The sequence below is a fragment of the Suncus etruscus genome, chromosome 3 (genome assembly GCF_024139225.1).
Source record: "Suncus etruscus isolate mSunEtr1 chromosome 3, mSunEtr1.pri.cur, whole genome shotgun sequence".
NCBI classification, from domain to species: domain Eukaryota; kingdom Metazoa; phylum Chordata; class Mammalia; order Eulipotyphla; family Soricidae; genus Suncus; species Suncus etruscus.
The window spans coordinates 13670778-13691694 of NC_064850.1; the positions used below are offsets into that span (position 1 = coordinate 13670778).

Sequence of the window (20917 nt, forward strand, 5' to 3'; positions counted from 1 at the left end):
TTTCACTTTTTTTGGGGGCCACACCCAGTAGCGCTCAGGAGACCATATGGGGTGCCGGGATTCGAACCATCATCCTTCTGCTTGCAAGGCAAATGCTCTACCTTCACGCTATCTCTCCGGCCCCTCTATTTCACTCTTAAAGCATTCTTCCTTCAACCTCAGACCACTCATTTAGAAATGATAAATAGCATTTCACCTGCAGCTCACAGGAACTTCCCCCCAAAAAGACTATCTACTATCTGACCAAAGTTAAAGAACTTTTGAGACAGATAAATTATGCCACCAAGAAATCTTTCACAAAAGATATACAATTATAGGTACCAAGCTAAACTAAACCTAAGTGAAACCCACTGACAAGGCTGGGAAAACGAAGTAAACAAAAATACCCAGCAGATAGAAAAGCTTTCTTTACTGTGCTTTGTGTAGCAGACAGTTTACTGACTGAAACAACTAATGCTTCACAAGAATAAGGTTCAGAGAGGGGGAAAAAAAAAAACCACTCAGGGAAAATATAACTAAAGAACATTTATTGGTCTTTCACTAAGGTTTATCTTGAGGACATAACTGAACTGTGTTGTTACCCACCCCCCACCCAATCCTGAAGAATGGTTAGTTAGTATAGTATCATTACAGTGGAAATGAACAGTTCAAAGGCTCAAACCAACAACAGCTGACCAAAAACCCACCTAAAACACCATAGAAATGTTTAAGTAAAAAAAAAAGAAAAGAAAAAAAAAGGGGCAGAGGGGAGGCGGCAACAGGATTTTTTTCAGATTGAACAAAATCCTCATATTTCACTTAATATATTCAATTGTAGCTAGAGTGTACCAAATGGAAACTGGATTATTAGAATACAAAACACCCTCTAGTTTGCTGTACACACTTGTATTCCAAGCCCACCCCACCCCCTAATGCTTCCAGCTCAATTATTTCCCCGCCTGCTGGGCCTGCCGACGAAGAAGCACATAGATCTTCTCTTTAATCCAGTCTTTGTTGTAAGGTTGGTATGTCTGGGTATCAGCTCGGTAACTGAAACAAAAAGACAACAGGCAATTTTGGTTAATTACTGTCATGTTTTTAAAACCCAAATAATAACCACCCAGTAACGATACAGATGTGCACATGTTCCATAAGAACTGAAAGCACAACAGTTAAATTCTGAGCAATTATGAACTTTAGATCATCTCATCAGGTACAATCTTAAGAGTGGAAAAAGAAAACAAGGTCTACAAAGCTTCAGTTAAAAGAGCAGTAAGATATATGTAAATGTGACAGAGTATAACAGCAAATGGTGTGGTCTTTAACACAGAATTTTTTTGAGCACTCCTCCCCACCTCTCCAACACAGAATTTTTATGATTTTTTTTTTTTTGTGGTTTTTGGGTCACACCCGGCAGTGCTCAGGGGTTATTCCTGGCTCCATGCTCAGAAATTGCTCCTGGCAGGCATGGGGGACCATATGGGTCATCGAACCCATGACCTTATGCATGAAAGGCAAACACCTTACCTCCATGCTATCTCTCCGCCCCCCCTTTTTTAATGATTTCTTAATGATAGATAAAACAAAAACTAAAAATGAGCAGACTTCGCAACTGCTAAATGTTTTTTTAGTTAGCTTTAAAAAAATCTTCATTTTGGGGGATTAATGCACTTATCATTATTGTGCACATTGCTAACCTCTGTTTGATCCCTGACATCACTATAGTTCTCTTACCCTCCACAATGTGTGATCCTTAAGCACAAGTAAGTGCTGAGCACTGCCAGATGTGAACCCCACCCCCCAGCAAAAGCATTATATGTGCTACTCTGGGTAGTTGAGTCAGGGTCTCCAACAAATAAAGCATATGCTTCAGCCCCTTGAACTATCTCCCTGGCCCCTAAACAAACTCTTAAAACACTTTCCCCTTATCTTAACAGAAGAAAACGCACATGTTTTTAAAAGAAACAATGCTATGGTTATAAAGTTATGACAATCTTAAAAATAAAGGCTGAGGAAAGGAAAAGTATCTGCAATGCAGAGACTGGCAGAATCAATCACTCGGTGTATCTTTAGAGACACACTGAACTTGAACTGACTTACAATTAAAACTAGTTAAGCAGTTAAGTTCAGCTTTGAAATGAAAAGCCAATACAGTATAAAAGCACACAGTAGCAATAGAGACTGCACAAAGAATTATCAGTGGTTCAGACATGTGCACCACCTGGTGGAAAAACGGTATAGTATGTAAGAGGCCAAATGCAGTTTGCCTAAGTTTATGAATATCCTAGAACAAAACATCTAATTTATTATTGTCTCATTTCAGCCCAAAATTCCATTATTTCCTGGCAAAAAATTAGAACAAAACAGTATTATCTTAACTTAATTTTATTGAAACAATTGATCTACAGAATCTTTCACAGTTGAATTTGAGATATATGAGTCAGGGCCCTTCCCACCACTAGTGTCAACCTCCCTCCACCAATGGACCCAGAGTGCACCTTATCTAATCATCTTTGCCAGTTGGCCTGCCAGGGTAACAGAGGCTCCTTTTGAGTTTAGATGGTTAGTTACAACAGAAAGTTAAAGTAACAACAAGAAATTATTGAAAAGTTACTGCTAGCTGGGGCTGGAGTGACAGTCCAATTGGTAGGGTGCTTGCCTTTCATATGGCTAAACCAGATTCAATCCCCCAATACCGCCACATGGTCACCTGAACCCGCCAGGAGTGATCCCCAAGCACCTCCAGTTTGTGCCCGAAAACAAAAGTTACTGATGCTAGATAATGCTTCAAATAAGGGATGGAAAACATTGAACCCATGAAATTGTGTGGTCTACCACATAGGGCCCAGAGATGGTATTATAACCATCCGAGAAACCTGTGACAGAAAAATGGTCCCTCATCTCTGCTTTCAATAACTCAATTATTTTTTTCACGACCTTGAGTTGATAAAGTTAATACAGTCCCTTTTAAGAACATTACTTTTGGCTAGAAGGGCTAATGGCCTTGACTTAATGCCACCAATTCTGGTTTGAACCTTCCCACTGTGTGAGTCCGTTCCCTGCTCCCCCAAACATTATTTTGGGTGGAGAAAGTGCAAATGACTGAATTTTTTTTTCTTTTGGTTTTTGGGCCACACCCGGTGGTGCTCAGGGGTTACTCCTGGCTGTCAGCTCAGAAATAGCTCCCGGCAGGCACGGGGGACCCTATGGGACACCGGGATTTGAACCAACCACCTTTGGTCCTGGATCGGCTGCTTGCAAGACAAACGCCGCTGTGCTATCTCTCCGGGCCCGCAAATGACTGAATTTAAGCTTAGCATGCAGGAATCCCAGATTCAACCCCCTTGCACCAGAGGACCCAAGAACTGCTAGGGGGAGGGATGGTGCAGAGGTACATGCATAGGTATTTAATGGAAGTAACACCCATATACAACTAAGTACATCCAGTTAAACTAATAAATCTCTGAAAACAAACAGAAAAATTAAGTATATAAAATCATCATCTGCAGGGGCCAGAACTACAGCACAATGGTCAGGCATCTGCTGTGCACAGGGCTGACCTGGGACAGCTCCAGGTCCTATCTCTGGCATCCCACATGGTTCCCCATTACTGCCAGGAGCAATCCAAGTGCTGCTGGGTGTGGCCCAGAAAAACCCAAACAACCAAACAAAATATCTGTGATGGGCAGGACTAAAAGCACTATAGATAGGACAGCTGCTTAGTAGTGGTCGACCTGAGTTTGATCCGACTACTACGATGCTAGGGAAATGACAAATACTTTGCATGCAGGCATCCTGGATTTGAATCCAAGTACTGAATCAACCCCTCTGCTTAGATCACTGACTAGGAGACTTAAAGTAGGAAACATTGAAAGATTTGACCTGGGGGGGGGGTCACTGAAAGCATAGCCAGGAGTAATTAATCCCTGAGCTTCAACGGGTGTGCCCCCACCTCCAAACAACAACAAAAAGAAAGGTGTGAGCCTAAGGCCAAAATTAAGTCTGTGAGTGAACTAAGAAAAAGACCATTCTGTTTTAAGGGAACTTTGGGGACTGGGTGAAGAGCCAAAGTGTTGTGGTGCTGGACTTGCACGCAGGAGTCCTGCGTTTGGTTCCTGGTACTGTAATTCCCTGAGCATCACCAGCCACACTCCTATCCCCAACAAAGAATCAAGACTGTCAACTAACTCTCTGTGTAACAGCATCAACTGGCAATAGTAGTATTCTCCTCGTTTTAATGTTGCCAAGTTAATTATGAGATATATAAACTAAATTTTGGGATGGGAGGGGTAGAAGGGAACCTAAACGGTGCTCAGGAAAATCCCGAGCTGCTGGGATACTGAGGACACCAGGTGGTGTTGAGGCCTCCAGGCTTGCATTTGAAGATGCTCCTATCTTATGGTGCTGAAGTCAGCCACATGACTTACTTAACTCCTCTATTATCCTGTAGTAGCTCTCAATAGTAAATATTATTCCACAGTACTACAAGTACAAAGATCCATGTCTGATACATAGTAAGCTTCAAACACCAAAATCATCTTAAACAAAAGATAAACAATAGAAAACTAATGGCGAAGACTTACACGAGGCAGCTGAGATCTGCCAGATCGTCGATAAAATCAAACAACTGGCTGATATCATATGTGATGGAAGGGCTGTTTGGGTTCATTCTCTTCAGATGTTCTTCGTACATTTTACAAACGCCTAGGAGAGAGCAGACAACCAAGACCTTACAATTGGACCAACTTCAGATATTAACAATTTCACACATGAGTTTGTTATATTTTTATGAAGCTGGGTTGGCAAAAAAGACAGTTCTCTGGTCACTTTTTAGTTAAGGCCCTAGAAAATTAAAAGATTTTTAAAAAATGAACACCAAAACACTTAATATCAAAACACCAAGTATTTTATGCCTTAATAATATTTCTAGCCACCAGACTTATAAAGACTTGCTAAATGATGATTTAAAAAGTGGTGATACTGTGCTCGCTACAGCAGCACATATACTAAAATTGGAAGAATACAGAGAAGATTAGCAAGGCCGATGTGCAAGGATGACACGCATATTCGTGAAGCGTTCCATATTAAAAAAAAAAGTGGTGATACTGTGGTCTTTTTGTTTTGGAGGGAGGTATATCCATTTCTGCTCAGGTTTATTCCTGATTTTTCACCCAGGGATCACTCCTGGCAGACCATATATAGCAGTTCTGTTCGGGGTATGCAAATGTTTAATGCGATTTTTTATTGCAAATAATCGCAATAGCGAAGACGTCATTTCCGCTGCTCCTATCTGGTGTCCCCTCTTTTTTTGTGAAATCCCTTATGCGACCTGCCTCACCCTGACACTTTGCCTCCTGCGGCCCCCTGGCAAATTGAGTTTGAGACCCCTGATATAGATCGTAAGAGTAGTGGGGCGCAACCCCGTCCCTGCTGTACACTTCAGGCCTTATAAGGATTTTCTTTCTGTGCCCAGAGGTTCATTCCCAGGGTGGTGATTAAGAATCATTGATTTTGGGGCCGGGCGGTGGCGCTAAAGGTAAGGTGCCTGCCTTGCCTGCGCTAGCCTCGGACGGACCGCGGTTCGATTCCCCCGGCGTCCCATATGGTTCCCCAAGCCAGGAGTGACTTCTGAGCGCATAGCCAGGAGGAACCCCTGAGCATTACCGGGTGTGGCCCAAAAACCAAAAAAAAAAAAAAAAAAAAGAATCCTTGATTTTGGGGCCAGAGAGATAGCATGGAGGTAAGGTATTTGCCTTGCATGCAGAAGGTCTTAGCATCCCATGTGGTCCCCTGAGCCTGCCAGGAGTGACCCAAAAACCAAAAAGAACCCTTGATTTTTCAAAGTCTCACTGTAAATATAGAAAAACACCACAATTGAGATAACACATTTTTATATAATTCAAAAGGCAACAGGAAAAAATTATCATGAGTCCACTCTTGATCCTGAATCTGAGGGGCCCAATAGATGCACTTGCCACCAGAAGTGATATCATAAGAATAGAGCCAGGAGCAAACCCAAAGCACAGCTGGGTGTGGATCCAAAATTAAAACTAACAACAACAACAAAACCTGGAATCTGTGCTGGGAAGAGAGCACATGAGCTGAATGAATACACACAGGAGGCTCAGGCTCAATACCTGGCACCACATGGTCCCCTAAGCACTGCTGAATGACCCCAGTGAACTGAGCCAGTAGTAGCCTTAAAAAAACTGAACTCGGGCTACCAAGTATTAAATTACAGGAACCTACACATGCTAGGCAAGTGCTCTAGAAGACTGAGCTATAAACCCCAATCTCTATTTTAGCTTTCTAAGGGAAAATAGTTTCCATTTCTAATTTAAAAATCAGAGTAGAGTACATGGCTAGCTGGGTCTGAGTTCAATCCCTGGCATCCCATATGGTTACCCAAGCCTGCCAGAAGTGACTTCTGAGCAGTCAGGAGTAATCCGAGTGCAGCCAGGTGTGGCCCCAAAACGGAACAAAAAAGCTCAATACATAGAAGCCTTCTATTATACATGTGAATGTTTTAAAAATAGCAAAAGTAGAGAAACAGAGATCACACAATGGGTAAGGTGCTTGGCTTGCATGTAGTCAGCCCAAGTTCAATCCTCAGCATCCCAGGTTTCATCAAACATAGCCAAGAGATCCCTATGCAGAGCTGGAAAAAGCCCTAAGCCTCACCAAACTTAATCATCTCTTCAACATGGTTTGTAGTCTCCCAATTGTTACAGATTCACTATTTGGATAAATATAAGCTAGAACGCTGAATAATTAAGAAGTGAGCACTATCAGATTTCTCCACCAAGTTCTCAGTCTGATCAGGAGAAACCCTCGTTGTCAGCCTAATGAAGCATTCAATGAAGACATGACTCTTTTCAAGATGAACTCAGAAGATGATATCAAAGAGGGGCTGGAGAGGTGGCGCTAGAGGTAAGGCACCTGCCTTGCAAGGGCTAGCCTAGGACAGACTGCGATGGTGCCCCCAAAGCCAGAAGCGATTTCTGAGCACATAGCCAGGAGTAATCCCTGAGCTCAAATGGGTGCCCCCTCCAAAAAGAAAAAAACAAACAAAACAAGATTATATCAAAGTTCAGAAAGCTAGAGCCTGGGGCCGGGAAGGTGGTGCTAGAGGTTGGGTGTCTGCCTTGCAAGCGCTAGCGTAGGACGGACCACGGTTCGATCCCCTAGCGTCCCATATGGTCCCCCCAAGCCAGGAGCGATTTCTGAGCGCATAGCCAGGAGTAACCCCCGAGCGTCAAGTCAAATGGGTGTGGCCCCAAAACAAACAAAAAAAAGCTAGAGCCTTAGAGCTAAGACTTGTTTCAGAAAGAAACACATGAGCTACAAAGAAGGTATTGTGAGTGATCACAGATTCAGATATAGAATGTTTATCACAAACTTCAATCTGGAACCATTCCAGACCTACCCATGATCATGCTCTATTTCACAAGTAATGGAAAAACTGGTCAGCACAGTGGCTACCGGCTCAGGACAGCAGGTCGAAATTACTCATTGAGCTATTGTCATTTCACCAGTGAGCATTTCTCAGAAAAACCAGTAATCCAACAAGAATTTAACTGTAGCTCATACAATGTAGAAAATGGAGTTTAGGGGCCGGTGAGGTGGGCTAGAGGTAAGGTGTCTCTGCCTTGCAAGCACTAGCCAAGGAAGGACCAAGGTTCAATCCCCTGGCATCCCATATGGTCCCCCCAAGTCAGGGGCAATTTCTGAGTGCTTAGCCAGGAATAACCCCTGAGCATCAAACGGGTGTGGCCCAAACCCCCCCAAAAAGAAAATGGGAGTTTATAAGTATCTCTTCAAAAATAATACCAGTGCCTATTAAGACAGAAACAGATACATCAGAAGAGAAAAAATAGGGCCCAGAGAGATAGCACAGCGGTGTTTGCCTTGCAAGCAGCCGATCCAGGACCAAAGGTGGTTGGTTCGAATCCCGGTGTCCCAGATGGTCCCCCGTGCCTGCCAGGAGCTGTTTCTGAGCAGACAGCCAGGAGTAACCCCTGAGCACTGCCGGGTGTGGCCCAAAAACCAAAAAAAAAAAAAAAAAAAAAAAAAAAAGAGAAAAAATAGAGTGGAAAGAAAACAGTCAAGGTTAGTTATCGGAAAACTTAAGAATCGAAAGCAGAAAAAAGATGCAGCTTGTAAGAAAGAGAAACATAAATAAAAGAAAAGGAACAATGCAAAGGAAGGACAAAGGAGGAAATGCTTTGGGACCAGTCTATCCTTTAATTTTGAAGCTTTTGAATTGGTTCCCCAAGGCCCAACTAAAAATAGTTGAGCTTGGTTTTACAATGTTCATATTATTCTCTATCTGTGAACACTTTTAACACAGGCTAAGTTAACAAGAAGCAAGTGAGGGGCCGATGAGGTGGCGCTAGAGGTAAGGTGTCTGCCTGCGAGTGCTAGCCAAGGGCGATTTTTGAGAGCTTTACCAGGAGTAACCCCCTGAGCATCAAATGGGTGTGCCCCCCCCCAAAAAAAACCCAAAACAAGAAGCAAATGCTTACTCTCCGAGCTTGGTTTTATGCTGTTCATATTATTCTCTACCTGTGAACACTTTTAACAAAGGCTAAGTTAACAAGAAGCAAACTCGTACTCTCCATCATGGAAATTAACTCTGTAAAAGTATGATTATATTTTTCTTACAAAATAGTTTCCCCTATGAAAAGTTGCTTTTTTAAGGAGGTGGAGTGATAGCACAGTAGTAGGGCATTTGCCTTGCATGCAGCTGACCTGAGACAGACCTAGGTCTGATTCCCGGCATCACATATGAGCCTGCCAGAGATAGTTCCTGAGCTCAGACCCAGGAATAACCTGTGTGCCACTGGGTGTGGCCCCAAAACAAGACAAAGAATGGCTCTTTTCATTAAATTTCTATGAGAAATGTTTTCCCTTTGGGAGGTTATTTTATTTTATTTTATTTTTTTTGGTTTTTGGGCCACACACGGCAGTGCTCAGGGATTACTCCTGGCTGTCTGCTCAGAAATAGATCCTGGCAGGCACGGGAGACCATATGGGACACCGGGATTCGAACCAACCACCTTTGGTCCTGGATCGGCTGCTTGCAAGGCAAACGCCGCTGTGCTATCTCTCTGGGCCCGGGGAGGTCATTTTAAATGGGAGGACTAACAGGCTTTGCATTTTTTCTTTTTGTTTTTCGGGCCACACCTCTATGATCAAGGATCAGTAGTGCTGGCTTTACGCTAGGAATAACTCCTGGTGGTGCTTAGGAACAATATAGGATGCCAGAGACTGAACCAGGGTGGCTGTGTGCAACATGTGTGCCTTACCTGAGATACTATCTCTCCCACCCAGAATCTATTTCTTGATTGGGTTGGTTTTCACTTTGGGTGGGGTAGTTTTATATTCATAATCTATAAAGTTAGGTTGATTTCTTTCTTAGAGCTAACTTGTAGTGACTTTTCTAGATGGGACACAATACAATTACAATAATAAACCTAGGTTACAAATAATTTTGGAAGTTCCAACGTTAATATTTTAGAAGTCAGTTTATATCCTAGATATTTCTATGTGTTCTAATATATACCCCTGCTCAAATATGTAGAAAAACATAAACCCAATTCCTAAATTAGACAATTTTTAATAGTCAATGTTACAGGGGGGAATAAAAAATGTCTATTTCTTGATTAGTATTTACTCACCTTCCATGCATTCATTCACAGATTCATAGTCAGCGTAAGTTCTGCCTTCTGGCCTCTTGGTAGGCTGAACTAGTAAAATGGTATGAGACTGCAGAGGAAAAAAGTGATTTTAATATAAGCTTAAAAAAATTCTCATTCAAGATAGAACTGATGCCTGGTTATCTACACATAATTAAGAGTGTCCTCCATACAATCTTTCTGCTTTTATCTAAATGTGGCCACCAGAAGCTACATTTTTAACTTCTCAGTAAGGTCTCTCCTCTCCCCAGTCTTTAATGGATGTTTTCCTAAACTTACTGCAGAGTTTACTACCTTGAAAGCACTTAGAATAAGCTACAATTTGCACTGTTTACTTTCTTTTCCCCACTAAATCATTAACCTGAGAGGTTTTCCATCTCCAATGAAGTTTTAATGTCTGGATAATTTCTTATGTCTAGCCCTCTTGACTTCCTATTAAAAACTCAGATAAAGTCTTTTGGTAATAAAGGTCTTTGATTATGAGCACTTGAATCATTCAATGGGTGAATTGGCAATATAAAATTTCTTACCTAGGAGATGACTGACTTTATGAACTGTCCTGTATACAAACCAAGCACTTTGAAAGACTAAAATCACACTAAACAGATGGTTATATTTTAAGAAAACTTGAATATGCCCGAGTAACAAATACTTCTAAGCAATGTTCACAAGAGGTGGGGGAGTGGACAGGACGTCTTTTTGTAAATCTATTTTCTCAATCTTGGCTCTATTTTTAGGCCAGATGATTCCTGTTGTGGAAGCTGTAAGCTGTACTATATACATTGTTTAGCAACATCCTGCTTCCACCGCCAAATTCTCCCCTCCGCTCATCTTGACAATCAAAACCTTATTATGGGGGGTGGGGTGTTAAGAGTGATGGTTACAGCAGTTGGGTAGGGTATTTGCCTTGCATGTGGCTGACCTGGGTTCATTTCCTCACATCCAAGATGGTACTCCTGAGCCAGCAGTGCGCCACTGGGTGTGGCCCAAAACTAAAACAAAATACCACAAAAACCTAGACCATTGGCTGCTAAAATTGCAACCTCTTCCAACTGTCTGCCTAGTGAGACCTGTTGTGGTGCTGGTGTTTAGTCCACAAACCATACACCTTTAAAATCTTTTTTTTGGGGGGGAGGGATCACGCATGGAGGCGCTCAGGGGTTTTTCCTTGCAGGCTTGGGAGTTCCTATGGGATGCCGGAGATCGAACCTGGGTCAGTGACGTGCAAGGCAAATGCCCTACCCAGTTATGCTATCACTCCAGCCCCCTTGTAAAATCTTTTTTTTTCTCTTTTTGTTTTTGGGTCACACCCAGCAGCACTTGGGTTACTCCTGGCTCTATGCTCAGAAATCGCTCCTGGCAGGCTCAGGGATATGGGAAGCCGGGATTCAAAACAACGACTTTCTGCATGCAAGGCAAACACCTTACCTCCATGCTAGCTCTCCGGCCCCACTTATAAAATCTTTGTTTTTTGGGTCACACTCTGCAGCGCTCAGGTTACTCCTGGCAGGCTCAGGGGACCATATGAGATGCTGGGGATAGAACCCAGGTCTGTCCTGGGTTGTCTGCATGCAAAGCAAATGCCCTACCGCCTTGTTATCGTTCCGGCCCCTATGTAAAATCAGATCTCATAATGAAAGTACCCTCATACTTTATTGAAGTGACTAGACCTTTAGTCATCAAAAAATAGTTACTGAAATAATTTATGTCTACATTTCCCTGTTTTCTGAATAAACAATCGCAAAACAATACTATGAACAGAACATAAAAAGAAAAACATTGGGATTAGATAGCACAGCGGGTAGGGCAGTAGGGAGTTTGCTTTCCATGCAGATCCAGGTTCAATCCCCGGTATTCCAATAGTCCCCTGAGCTCACCAGAAGTAATTTCTGAGTGAAGTGCCAAGAGTAACCCCTGAGCACTGCCAGGTGTAGCCCCAAAAGCACCCATGCCAATTAACTTATTCCCCAGTCATCATCCAGAATCGAGTCATTCTGATTTGCTGGGATGTTTTAGTGACAGAGATCAAACCCAGGATTCCATGGGGGCATGGGAAGTAGCAACCACTGAACTACAGGAGATGAGATGAGCCATTAAGATAGCTTGAGATGAAACTTTCAAAAAGAGATAAGAGGAGGCAGTAACTCAAAGGGCTACATACAGCACAAGTTTTAACTTGCAAGAAGAGATCAACAGCCCCTCCCTTCAGTAGCCTGACCAAGGAGTAGTGAGCCCCTCCCCAATACAAAGCACACAACTCAGGGCTGGGGAGAAGACTCGAACAAATCTAGGAAAGCCCTTAAGTTTAATTTTCAGTTCCATGCCCTCCCCTCCAGTTTAAAAAGAAAGTAGAAAGCCCAGTGAAGAGAGGAACGGCAAATATTTAACTATACAGTTCTGTGGAATAATAGAAACCCTGCGGGGAGAGAAGGGCAAGTGGAATCAGGGTATTGAATCTAAGGCCTTGAGTGTAATAAAGATTGGGCTCTCACCTTGATCATCAAGACCTGGCCCTCCTCTAACTGCAAAAAAAAAAAAAAAGTTTTAGTAAGCCAACTCAATAAGTTTTAATGGCTGTTACTTCCAGCTCCAAGCTCTGGGTTGCTCCAAGCACCATACAATGCCAGGAAACCAAAACAGGTCTCCAGCATGCAAAGCAAAAGAGCTTGCCGGGCACACCATTTACTATTATCACCTTTGTTCTTTAGTATTGTGCCACCCTCCACCATGCTTAGGGCAGGAGAGATGGGGAGATACCTGTACTTTGGTTCTTACTCTAATGCAAGCTGAAGGACTGATTTAATTAAGAGCAATGCTACTTAAATAGCTATTTTCAAGATTTATTCCTAAAAATTAAGAAAATTAAAAAAACAAGAATAAACATAACATTTCTAAAACTAATTAAAACGATTATTTTTAAGTGGCAGGCAATAATTCCCTGTTACAGCTTTAAAAATTACGATCTCTCTACATTAACTTGTCCCTTTCTTTTTAGAACTATTTTCAGAAGCCCCTGCTATAATTATAATTCCAAATTACATTTACTATTTTCCCCCCCTTCTGGAAGATAAGAGTTCTTGACTTTCTGAAGGTCTTTTTCCTGGGGGAAACAACCATTACAAAGTCAAAGTACAAATACATAAAAATAATACTATGTAAAATACAAATTCTGATTCTCAGAATTAGCTGGTCGTTCATAGCTGCCCCCCAAGAACTGGCTGTTCATATAATTAAACACTTTCTCAAAATGTTAAATATAAAATTAAATATTTTAACCAACGCCATCGTGGCCCGAGTGGGAGGGAGGTGGGGAGACTGTGGGGGGGGTAGGGAAAGGGAGAGAAGAGAGGAGGAGAGAGTGTCAAAGCTAATGAGAGACAGGAAGAAAAAAAGAAAAAAAAAGCGAGAGTTGAACTAGTGCTCAGGAATTCAGAGGAACTGGGGACTGGAAATGTAAACCTCCTCATTCCAAACCCGGGGGATAGGACATCGCATTATCTCCATTCAGAAAAATGAAAGTAGGAAGTAGGTAGTAGGTAGGAACTAGGAACGATTCCGAAGCAACCATTAAAACAGTGATCACCCAAAAAAAGAAAGAAAGAAAAGGAACACTGGAGGGTGGAACCCCGTCGACAAAAATCTCCGAATCCTAGCGGGTTATCGCCTTGATGGGGAAGAAGAAAAAAAACAAACAAAAAACGCCCCTAACCCCGGACCCCCATTGCCACTTCTTTTCTCGGGCACCCTCCAAGAAGGGCCCCACTTTTCATGTGCAGTTCCAATCCCAAGACTCTATGGAAATAATAATAATAAAGAACGGCCACAGGGGGGCTGGGAGCGGTTGGAAAAGGCGGTTCGAACCCCGGCTTTCATAGGATGCTCTGGGCCTGCCAGGAGCGATTTCCGAGTGGAGAGGCAGGAGGAACCCGAGCGCGGCTGGGTTGCTGGGTGTGCCCCCAAAACCCAAAAACAAACAAACAAACAAACTGCATTGGGGGGTGGCGGAGAGTTAGCATGGAGGCAAGAAGTTTGCCTTGCAAGCAGAGGACAGTGGTTCGAATCCCGGCATCCCATAGGGTCCCCCTGGGGAGACCCAAAATCCAAAAAATAAATAAATAAATAAAAACCCGGGGGGGGGGGAAATAGTGGATCGAGAAACAAAATTAAAGAGAAAGAAACAAAAAAAAAAAAAGAGAGAGAACGCCAGTGAGGTCCAAGAGAAGAGGAGAACCCAGAGAAAAAGTGAGATAAGGAAATATGAACAAATAAAAACCCAGTGGCACGAGATGAGATAATGAATAATAAAAAATAATTAAAAAAAGACCCCAGTGGCAAGAGATGAGATAATGAATAATAAAAAATAATCAAAAAAATCCAGTGGCAAGAGATGAGATAATGAATAATCAAGAATAGTCAAAAAAAAAGTCCAGTGGCAAGAGATAAAATAATGAATAACCAAAAAAAATAATAATCAAAAAGTCCAGTGGCAATAGGGGGTCGAAAGTCAAAATCCAGATGGCAAAGACAGCCACTGGGCCCAAGAGACCCGCAGGCTGCAACTGGAAGACGTGGGCGCTGAGCTGCGAAGGAAGGAAGGAAGGCAGGCAGGCAGGCAGGAAGGCGGGAAGCAAGGCGCAAGAGCCCGGGCCGGGCCAGGGACCTGGGCAGAAACATACAAGCGCGGGTCGCCTCGCCGCACCCGCGGCCATTGTGGCGCGGCCTAGGCGGGAAAGAGTTCGCCGAGCAAGGCCGGGGCAGCGAGCGAGCGAGCGCGCGCGACGGATGGGAAAGCGGGGAGCGCGGGGTCGGGGTTCGCAGGAAAGCGGGGAGCCGCCGAGGCCTGGCCTCACCATCACGCCGAGTCTGGGTCCACGCAGCCGCCGCCGCTGCACGCGAGCTCCGCCGCCAACAGCCGCTCGCCGCGAGGAAAGCCGCCGGAAGTGGCTGCCGCGCGCAGGCGCAGAAGCTGCCTCGAAAAAAAAGAAAACCATAGAGTGTTTCCGGTAGCTAGATCGGCCGCGACGCCGACTCGGCCATTTTGAAAAGGGCTTCGTCAGAGCTTGGATCTTTTGGAGCTCCAGAGAAACTTTCAGTATTTTTATTTAGAAGATAACCATCTTTTATACTCTTCTATTTTGATTTTTTAAGGGGCGTTGAGCGAAAATGATGGCCGTTAGAGAGAGGGAGGAAAACTGCTACCATTTGCCCGGTTCAAACATGGCGACGGCGGCGTTTAAAAAGGACTTCCGGGGCAGAGGTCAGAGGTCCACCGGAAGCGCCCGTCTGGCGGGGTCGACGACGCGAAGACAATCCGGAAGTGGCTGCGAGGAAGAGGTTGCTTGCCACTTGGCGGCCATGGCTGCGCTCGGAGCTCTGGCTCCGTGTCTGGGCCGCGCGGAGTGGAGGAAGGTTAGGGGCAGCTTCGGATCGAGAGCACAGACAGCTGGACGTCAGCTTCGCTGCTGCTGAACTCTTTTTTATAGATTTTTTTTAAGACTCGTCCTTGTGGAAGAACTTGCAGGCTCCTTTTCCCCTCAGACTCTGGGGTTGGTTCCAGCTCTGGAGAGGGGGAAAGGGAGAGAAATTGGGGTGCCTGGAGCACGAAGACATTTGGCAAAGGATTTCTTTTTTTTCCTCTACCTGCTGCCACCTAGGACCTACCTGGGCCGTGGAGGAGAGCAGGCCCGTGTTGACTGACACCCTCATTACAAGGATTTGAGAAGTCGTTCATTGTCCTAAAATCGACCCATTGGAGGTCCCCTTGACCCCCTGGACCGTCCCCCTCGTTAACCCAAAGGGACTCCAGTGAGGGGCTTTGGAAAAGCCAAGACTAGAACCCAAGACTGTTTGCTGAACCCAAGGGACTCAAGTGGAAAGCCAGGACTGGAACCCAAGACTGCTCTGCTGAAAAGTGAACTCTGGTGCTAACTAATCATCAGCCCAAAGGGGCTTGTTTGCAGCAGCTCCATTCAAGAGAAAGGGGGTTCCTGGGACACCCCTCGTTTGCTGTGAAGACGAAAGGCCTGCAAAGTTCACCTTGCTTGCACTCTTGAAGTTACCATACGCATCGAAAAACACAAGCACCGTTGCACGCCCCCCAAAAAGGTGGTCTGTTCTGGCCTATAAAAGACGGCAGAATGGAAGATTTCATCTCCATCAGTCTCCTGTCTCTGGCTATGTTGGTGGGCTGCTACGTGGCTGGAATCATTCCTTTGGCTGTTAATTTTTCCGAGGTAAGAAATGATGTGTTCTGTCCTGCTCCTGCTGCTGGGAAGTACTGTGGATGGTAAAGGGAAACTGCTTACCCAGTTATCTCAGAGCTAAAGGTCTAATGGAGAAAGACTGTTAAAAATAAAATAAAGATGCATGATGTTCAACATTCTCAACATGAATTTTGAACTTCTGGTGAGAGGGCCCTCTGGGGATCCTGGATACTTTGAACTCCCTGAAATTGCATGCACGGTTGGAACCTCTGCAATTTCCTGGAAAGAGGGCCCAGAACATTATCTGATTCCCAGACGTTCTAAGGAAGCAAGTTATAGGTTGCTATCAAGATATAGCAATGGGATGGGGCCGGGCGGTGGCGCTGGAGGTAAGGTGCCTGCCTTGCCTGCGCTAGCCTAGGACGGACCGCGGTTCGATCCCCCGGTGTCCCATATGGTCCCCCAAGAAGCCAGGAGCAACTTCTGAGCGCATAGCCAGGAGTAACCCCTGAGCGTCACAGGGTGTGGCCCAAAAACCAAAAAAAAAAAAAAAAAAGATATAGCAATGGGAAATATTTGACACCTTGAGTTGATGTTATCTTTATAACGATTTTGAGAAAGTCAAGCATAACCCAGCATTTTTAAAAATTCCTGTATAGAAAGTATAGAAATAGAAAGTAAGGAGAACATCAAGATCAGTGTTTGTGTTTTGGTTTGGGGCCATACATATCCAGCGATGCTCAAGGCTTACTCCTGTTTTGTGTTCAGAGATCACTCCTGGCAGTTCTTGGAGGACCATGTTGATGCCTGGATTGAATCTGGGTCGACTGCATACTATCAAGTTTCTAGATCTATTTTTTGTTCGTTTGTTTTTGTTTCTGCTTTTGAGTGACTCCCGGCGGGGGCGCTCAGGGGTTACTCCTGGGTCTGCGCTCAAAAATCATTCCTGGCAGGCTGGGGGGACCATATGGGATGTTGGAGACCAGGTGTACCACGTGCAAACGCCCTACCCCCTACTTTGGCTGTAGCTCCAAGTTTGGTAGATTTTAACCCATACTTCTTTTTTAAGTAAAAGGTGTTTTTTCTGGCAGTGGCATGGTCAAAGTGTTTTCAAATCTGCGAAGAAAATAAAAATTCTGTTAATAAATGTTGTCATTGGGTTGTTACTACTTTTTCTCCCAGCACCACCTTCCTTTTCTTACTGATGCCCCGATTGGTGGCCACAGTTGTATGTGGTGATGGTGCTTGCCTGGGGGCACTTGTTTTGGTGTTTGCTCTCTCAATTATAATACTCTTTTAAGGTGAGGTGCTGCACATGTTCTCTGGGGGTGGGAGATACATTCTAGTTGAGGCGCCTATATTTCTGGTTATAGTGCTGGGGTGCTCACATATGTGCATACAAGGATCACACTGCAGCTGGCTGGAGTGATTGCATATCTTCCTATTGCTGGGGGTCACACTCTTGCGTTTCTTTCTCTTACCTGGATGGCAGCACTGGGAATAAGAAAGCAAAACTGCTAGTATCATCAGGCTCCTGGCGTGCCTTTTTGTTGGACTGTGGAATTGATCCCAACTTTGATCTGGGAACTCAGTGGCCATATGCTTGCGAGGCAGTAGTCCTAAGCTATATTTGTCTCTGTGGGCCATATTTATCTTTACTTGAACAAACATTAACAAAGAAGAAAAGATAAAATAAGCAATCAATACATTGTGTTAAAAACTTTGTTAGACCTTTTACCTCCCAGGCTCAGAGTGTACTCCGATTCTGCCCTCAGGGATGGCCATATGTGAAACAAGCACCCTAACCCTGTAGTATCTTTCAGACCCTGTAAATCTATGTTTTTCTGACTCAGTGTTTCTGTTACTCTATATGTGGTAAAGCTAGAAAACCTGTATATAGCCCAGTAACAGATCTTAGACTACTGAACTTACCTCGTTAGATGGACAAGGTGCAATTTTGTTTTTGTCTTTGTTTACTCTAGTTGTCTAGCCTGCTGTATCATTTTGATTTCTTGTCTGCCCAGTGTTCTGAGTGTGTCCTCTTTCCTATCACATAAATCATATTTTTAAATAAATATATTAGAATCGGATTGACATTATTAGGGCTCTGATTTGTTAGGTTTAAGTTGATATATATATATATGTATATATATATATGTCTCTATATAGATTAAAATGTCTGGGAAGGGGGAGAACACATCAGTGCTCAGGTTCTATGCTTGGGGATCACTCCTGGTTGTGCTCTGGGGACCATATGAGGTGCCTATGTTTCATGCAAGGCAGGCAGGCAGACACCTTAACCCCTGTATTCTGTTCCCCTCCAATGCCTTAAGATATTAAGAAAAGGGCCCGGAGAGATAGCACAGTGGGCGTTTGCCTTGCAAGCAGCCGATCCAGGACCTAAGGTGGTTGGTTCGAATCCCGCTGCCCTATATGGTTCCCCCGGGCCTGCCAGGAGCTATTTCTGAGCAGACAGCCAGGAGTAACCCCTGAGCACTGCCAGGTGTGGCCCAAAAACCAAAAAAAAAAAAAAAAAAAAAAAAAAGATATTAAGAATTATAATTAAGGCACTGACGAAACTTTTTACCAACTTGTTTTTAGTTTTGTTTGGGGACCACCCCCAACAGTGTTCAGGGCTTACTCTTGGCTCTGCACTCAGGAATCAGTACTGGTAGTATTCGGGAACCATATGTAGTACCTGAGATTGAGCCTAGGTCAGCCATGTGCAAGCACCCTACCTGCCATACTATCTCTGGTCCTATGAATGTTGAACAGGCTCTGGTGTTTGTAAGGCATATGTCTCCACTGCTCTTTTCTCTGTTCAGGTTCTTAGTCTTGCTCTACTTCATCATGCATACTTTTTTCCTTCAGAATTTATAGATGATCTATAAAACCATTCATTGTGGCAGATTAGTGTTTAAAGATGAGTTGAAAATCAGGTAGTCTGAAATTAATGCCTGCCTGTGTGCCATATCAGAATATCAAACATCAATATATGTGATGTTGATTCTATCTTTTTTCCCAATATTTGGGGTCCTAAACTTACTTTATTACAGCATTCATCACTTTCCCCTTGTTTCCCTTTGTATATGAGTGCTATATAAAATAATGAGAAAAATCTCTAATTCTCAAATACATTTGGAAGTAACTGATGGTAATTTATCGTCATTAATAAGTGATTCTCTTCTTTGGCATATGGGAAAAGTGGAAACTAAATTGCTTTTTTAAGTTTTGAGGGTTGGGTGGGAAGAATTTCAGTCACACTGGCTGGCAGTTCCTAGTGTCTATATTCAGGGTTGGGGTTGGGGGTCATACAGTGCCAGGATCAAGCCAGTGTTGTCAACAGGCAAGTCAAGTGTCTTAAACCCTATACTATCTCTCCAGTCCAGGGAAACTAAATTGTAAAGGAGATTAAAGAATACATTATACCCATCACCACCACCCCCCAAAATATGCATTATACAGATGTGGTCCATTCTGGTAAAAGATTTAATCAATCTAGTTCAGTACTGTTGTAGATATTAGCTCTGATTTGGGTAGATTAAATATTATGATTGAGCAGTTAACTTTAACTTTAATAAAAGTGCTACAGAAATAGGTTGAAAGGCAACAACTTAACATTAACTGTATAGATCCAGTTTCACAGATGCTCTGATGAGTAAAGTCAGATATAATTAGAAGGCCAAAGTGAGTTTGATTCTATCGGGATTTTGATTTACTTGAACCAATGGCCTCTTTGTCAAAGCTGATGATGGAGTGCTGACTGTGCACTGGCGTGCTCCTTAGACTGGTAAATGACTCATTTTTGATGGATTTTTATTCCATTGCAAATCAGTATATTTGTGAAAATTAGATAATGAAAAACAATGGAGAAAAACAGCACAGAAAATAAAAGCCCAAATGCATAACTAGGTTTAATGGACATACATATCTCATAGCTGCAATCATCATTGCTGTAAAATTTTTTGCTTGTTTCTGGGTCTTACCTAGCAATTTTCAGGACTTCTAGTTCTGGCTCTGGACTCCTGGCAGTGATTGGGGACCATATGCGGTGCTTGAACAGCCTTGTGCAAGGCAAGCACTTTACCTGCTGTACTATCTAGCCCCTTTTTGAGAGGACAAAGGGATGCTTTTTTTGTTTGTTTGTTTTTGTTTTGGGGGCCACACCTGTCGGTGCTTAGGGGTTACTCCTGGCACTGTGCTTAGAAATCAATCACTCCTGGGGGGCCGGAGAGATAGCACAGCCGTAGGACATTTGCCTTGCATGCAGATGGATGTTGGTTCAAATCCTGGCAATTAATATGGTCCCCTGAGCCTGCCAGGAGCAATTTCTTTGCCCAGTGCCAGGAGTAACACCTGAGCACCGAAGGGTGTAACAAAACAAAACAAACAAACAAACAAAAAAAACCCGAAATCGCTCCTCCTGGGCTCCAGGACCATTTGGGATGCTGGGAATTGAACTCAGGTTCGTCCTGGGTAGGCTGTGTGCAAGGCTGTGCTATCTCTTGGGCCCCAGGAATTCTTTTTGGTTTTTTTTTTGGGGTCACACCTGGTGGCGCTCAGAAGTGCGCTCTGTGCTCAGAAGTTGCTCTTGGCAGGCTCAGGGAACCATATGGGATGCCGGGATTTGAACCTGGATCTGTCCTGTGTTGGCCGTCTGTAAGGCAAAACACCTTACCGCTGTGCTATCGCTCTGGCCCCCAGGGATTTATTTTTTTTAATAGGTTTTCCTCAGTTTCATACTTTTGTTGAGATTATTTTGGACTATGCCATATTTTCGGTGAGAAAACAGTATACATTCATAGGTATGAAGGAAGGTAATATTTAGTTCATTGAAGGATTTAAAGGGATAAATGCACTGATTCCAAAAAGAACTAACAAGACTGTTCAGAACTGTGTCCTTGCTATTAAACTTTAAAAGATATTTCTATTTGGGGGAGACATAGCCTGCTTGGCTCAGTGGCTACTCCCAGCTTTGTGCTTAGAGTTGATCCTGTTAATGTTTGGGGGAGTGATGTGGTGCTGAGGATGGAACCT

At 43.6% G+C, this 20917-nt stretch overlaps 2 protein-coding genes and 1 non-coding gene across 4 annotated transcripts in view; 2 read left to right on the forward strand and 1 right to left on the reverse strand.

The window, feature by feature from the left end:
* Positions 1 to 618: 618 nt before the first annotated feature.
* ERH (ERH mRNA splicing and mitosis factor) lies at positions 619 to 12201 on the reverse strand. Its single transcript, XM_049770523.1, has 4 exons — positions 12170 to 12201; positions 9660 to 9747; positions 4563 to 4683; positions 619 to 1029 (listed from the first exon to the last, which is right to left on the reverse strand). The coding sequence occupies exons 1-4, from the start codon at positions 12176 to 12178 to the stop codon at positions 927 to 929; spliced, it is 321 nt and encodes a 106-aa protein (XP_049626480.1). The 5' UTR covers positions 12179 to 12201; the 3' UTR covers positions 619 to 926.
* On the forward strand, positions 4962 to 5068 carry LOC126004749 (U6 spliceosomal RNA). The gene has a single exon (XR_007494008.1). It is a non-coding gene; the product is annotated as a U6 spliceosomal RNA (small nuclear RNA).
* A 3601-nt stretch (positions 12202 to 15802) lies between the features above and the next one.
* The window catches only part of SLC39A9 (solute carrier family 39 member 9), a 54499-nt gene continuing 49384 nt past the window's right edge, over positions 15803 to 20917 (forward strand). The window contains exon 1 of one of the 2 annotated variants that reach the window (XM_049770459.1): positions 15803 to 15910. In XM_049770459.1, coding sequence (XP_049626416.1) covers positions 15815 to 15910 — 96 coding nt within the window. In that variant the 5' untranslated portion in view covers positions 15803 to 15814. The remainder of the gene's footprint in view (positions 15911 to 20917) is intronic. The other variant, XM_049770460.1, reaches the window with a different exon arrangement.

Bases quoted from the DNA above. Each gene is read 5' to 3' on its own strand.
- ERH (XM_049770523.1), bottom strand. The intron at 4,684-9,659 runs GTGAGTAAATAC...GCTCTCTCCTAG, and splicing joins TGTGAATGAATGCATGGAAG to GCGTTTGTAAAATGTACGAA. The intron at 1,030-4,562 runs GTAAGTCTTCGC...TTTTTGTTTCAG, and splicing joins GCAGATCTCAGCTGCCTCGT to TTACCGAGCTGATACCCAGA.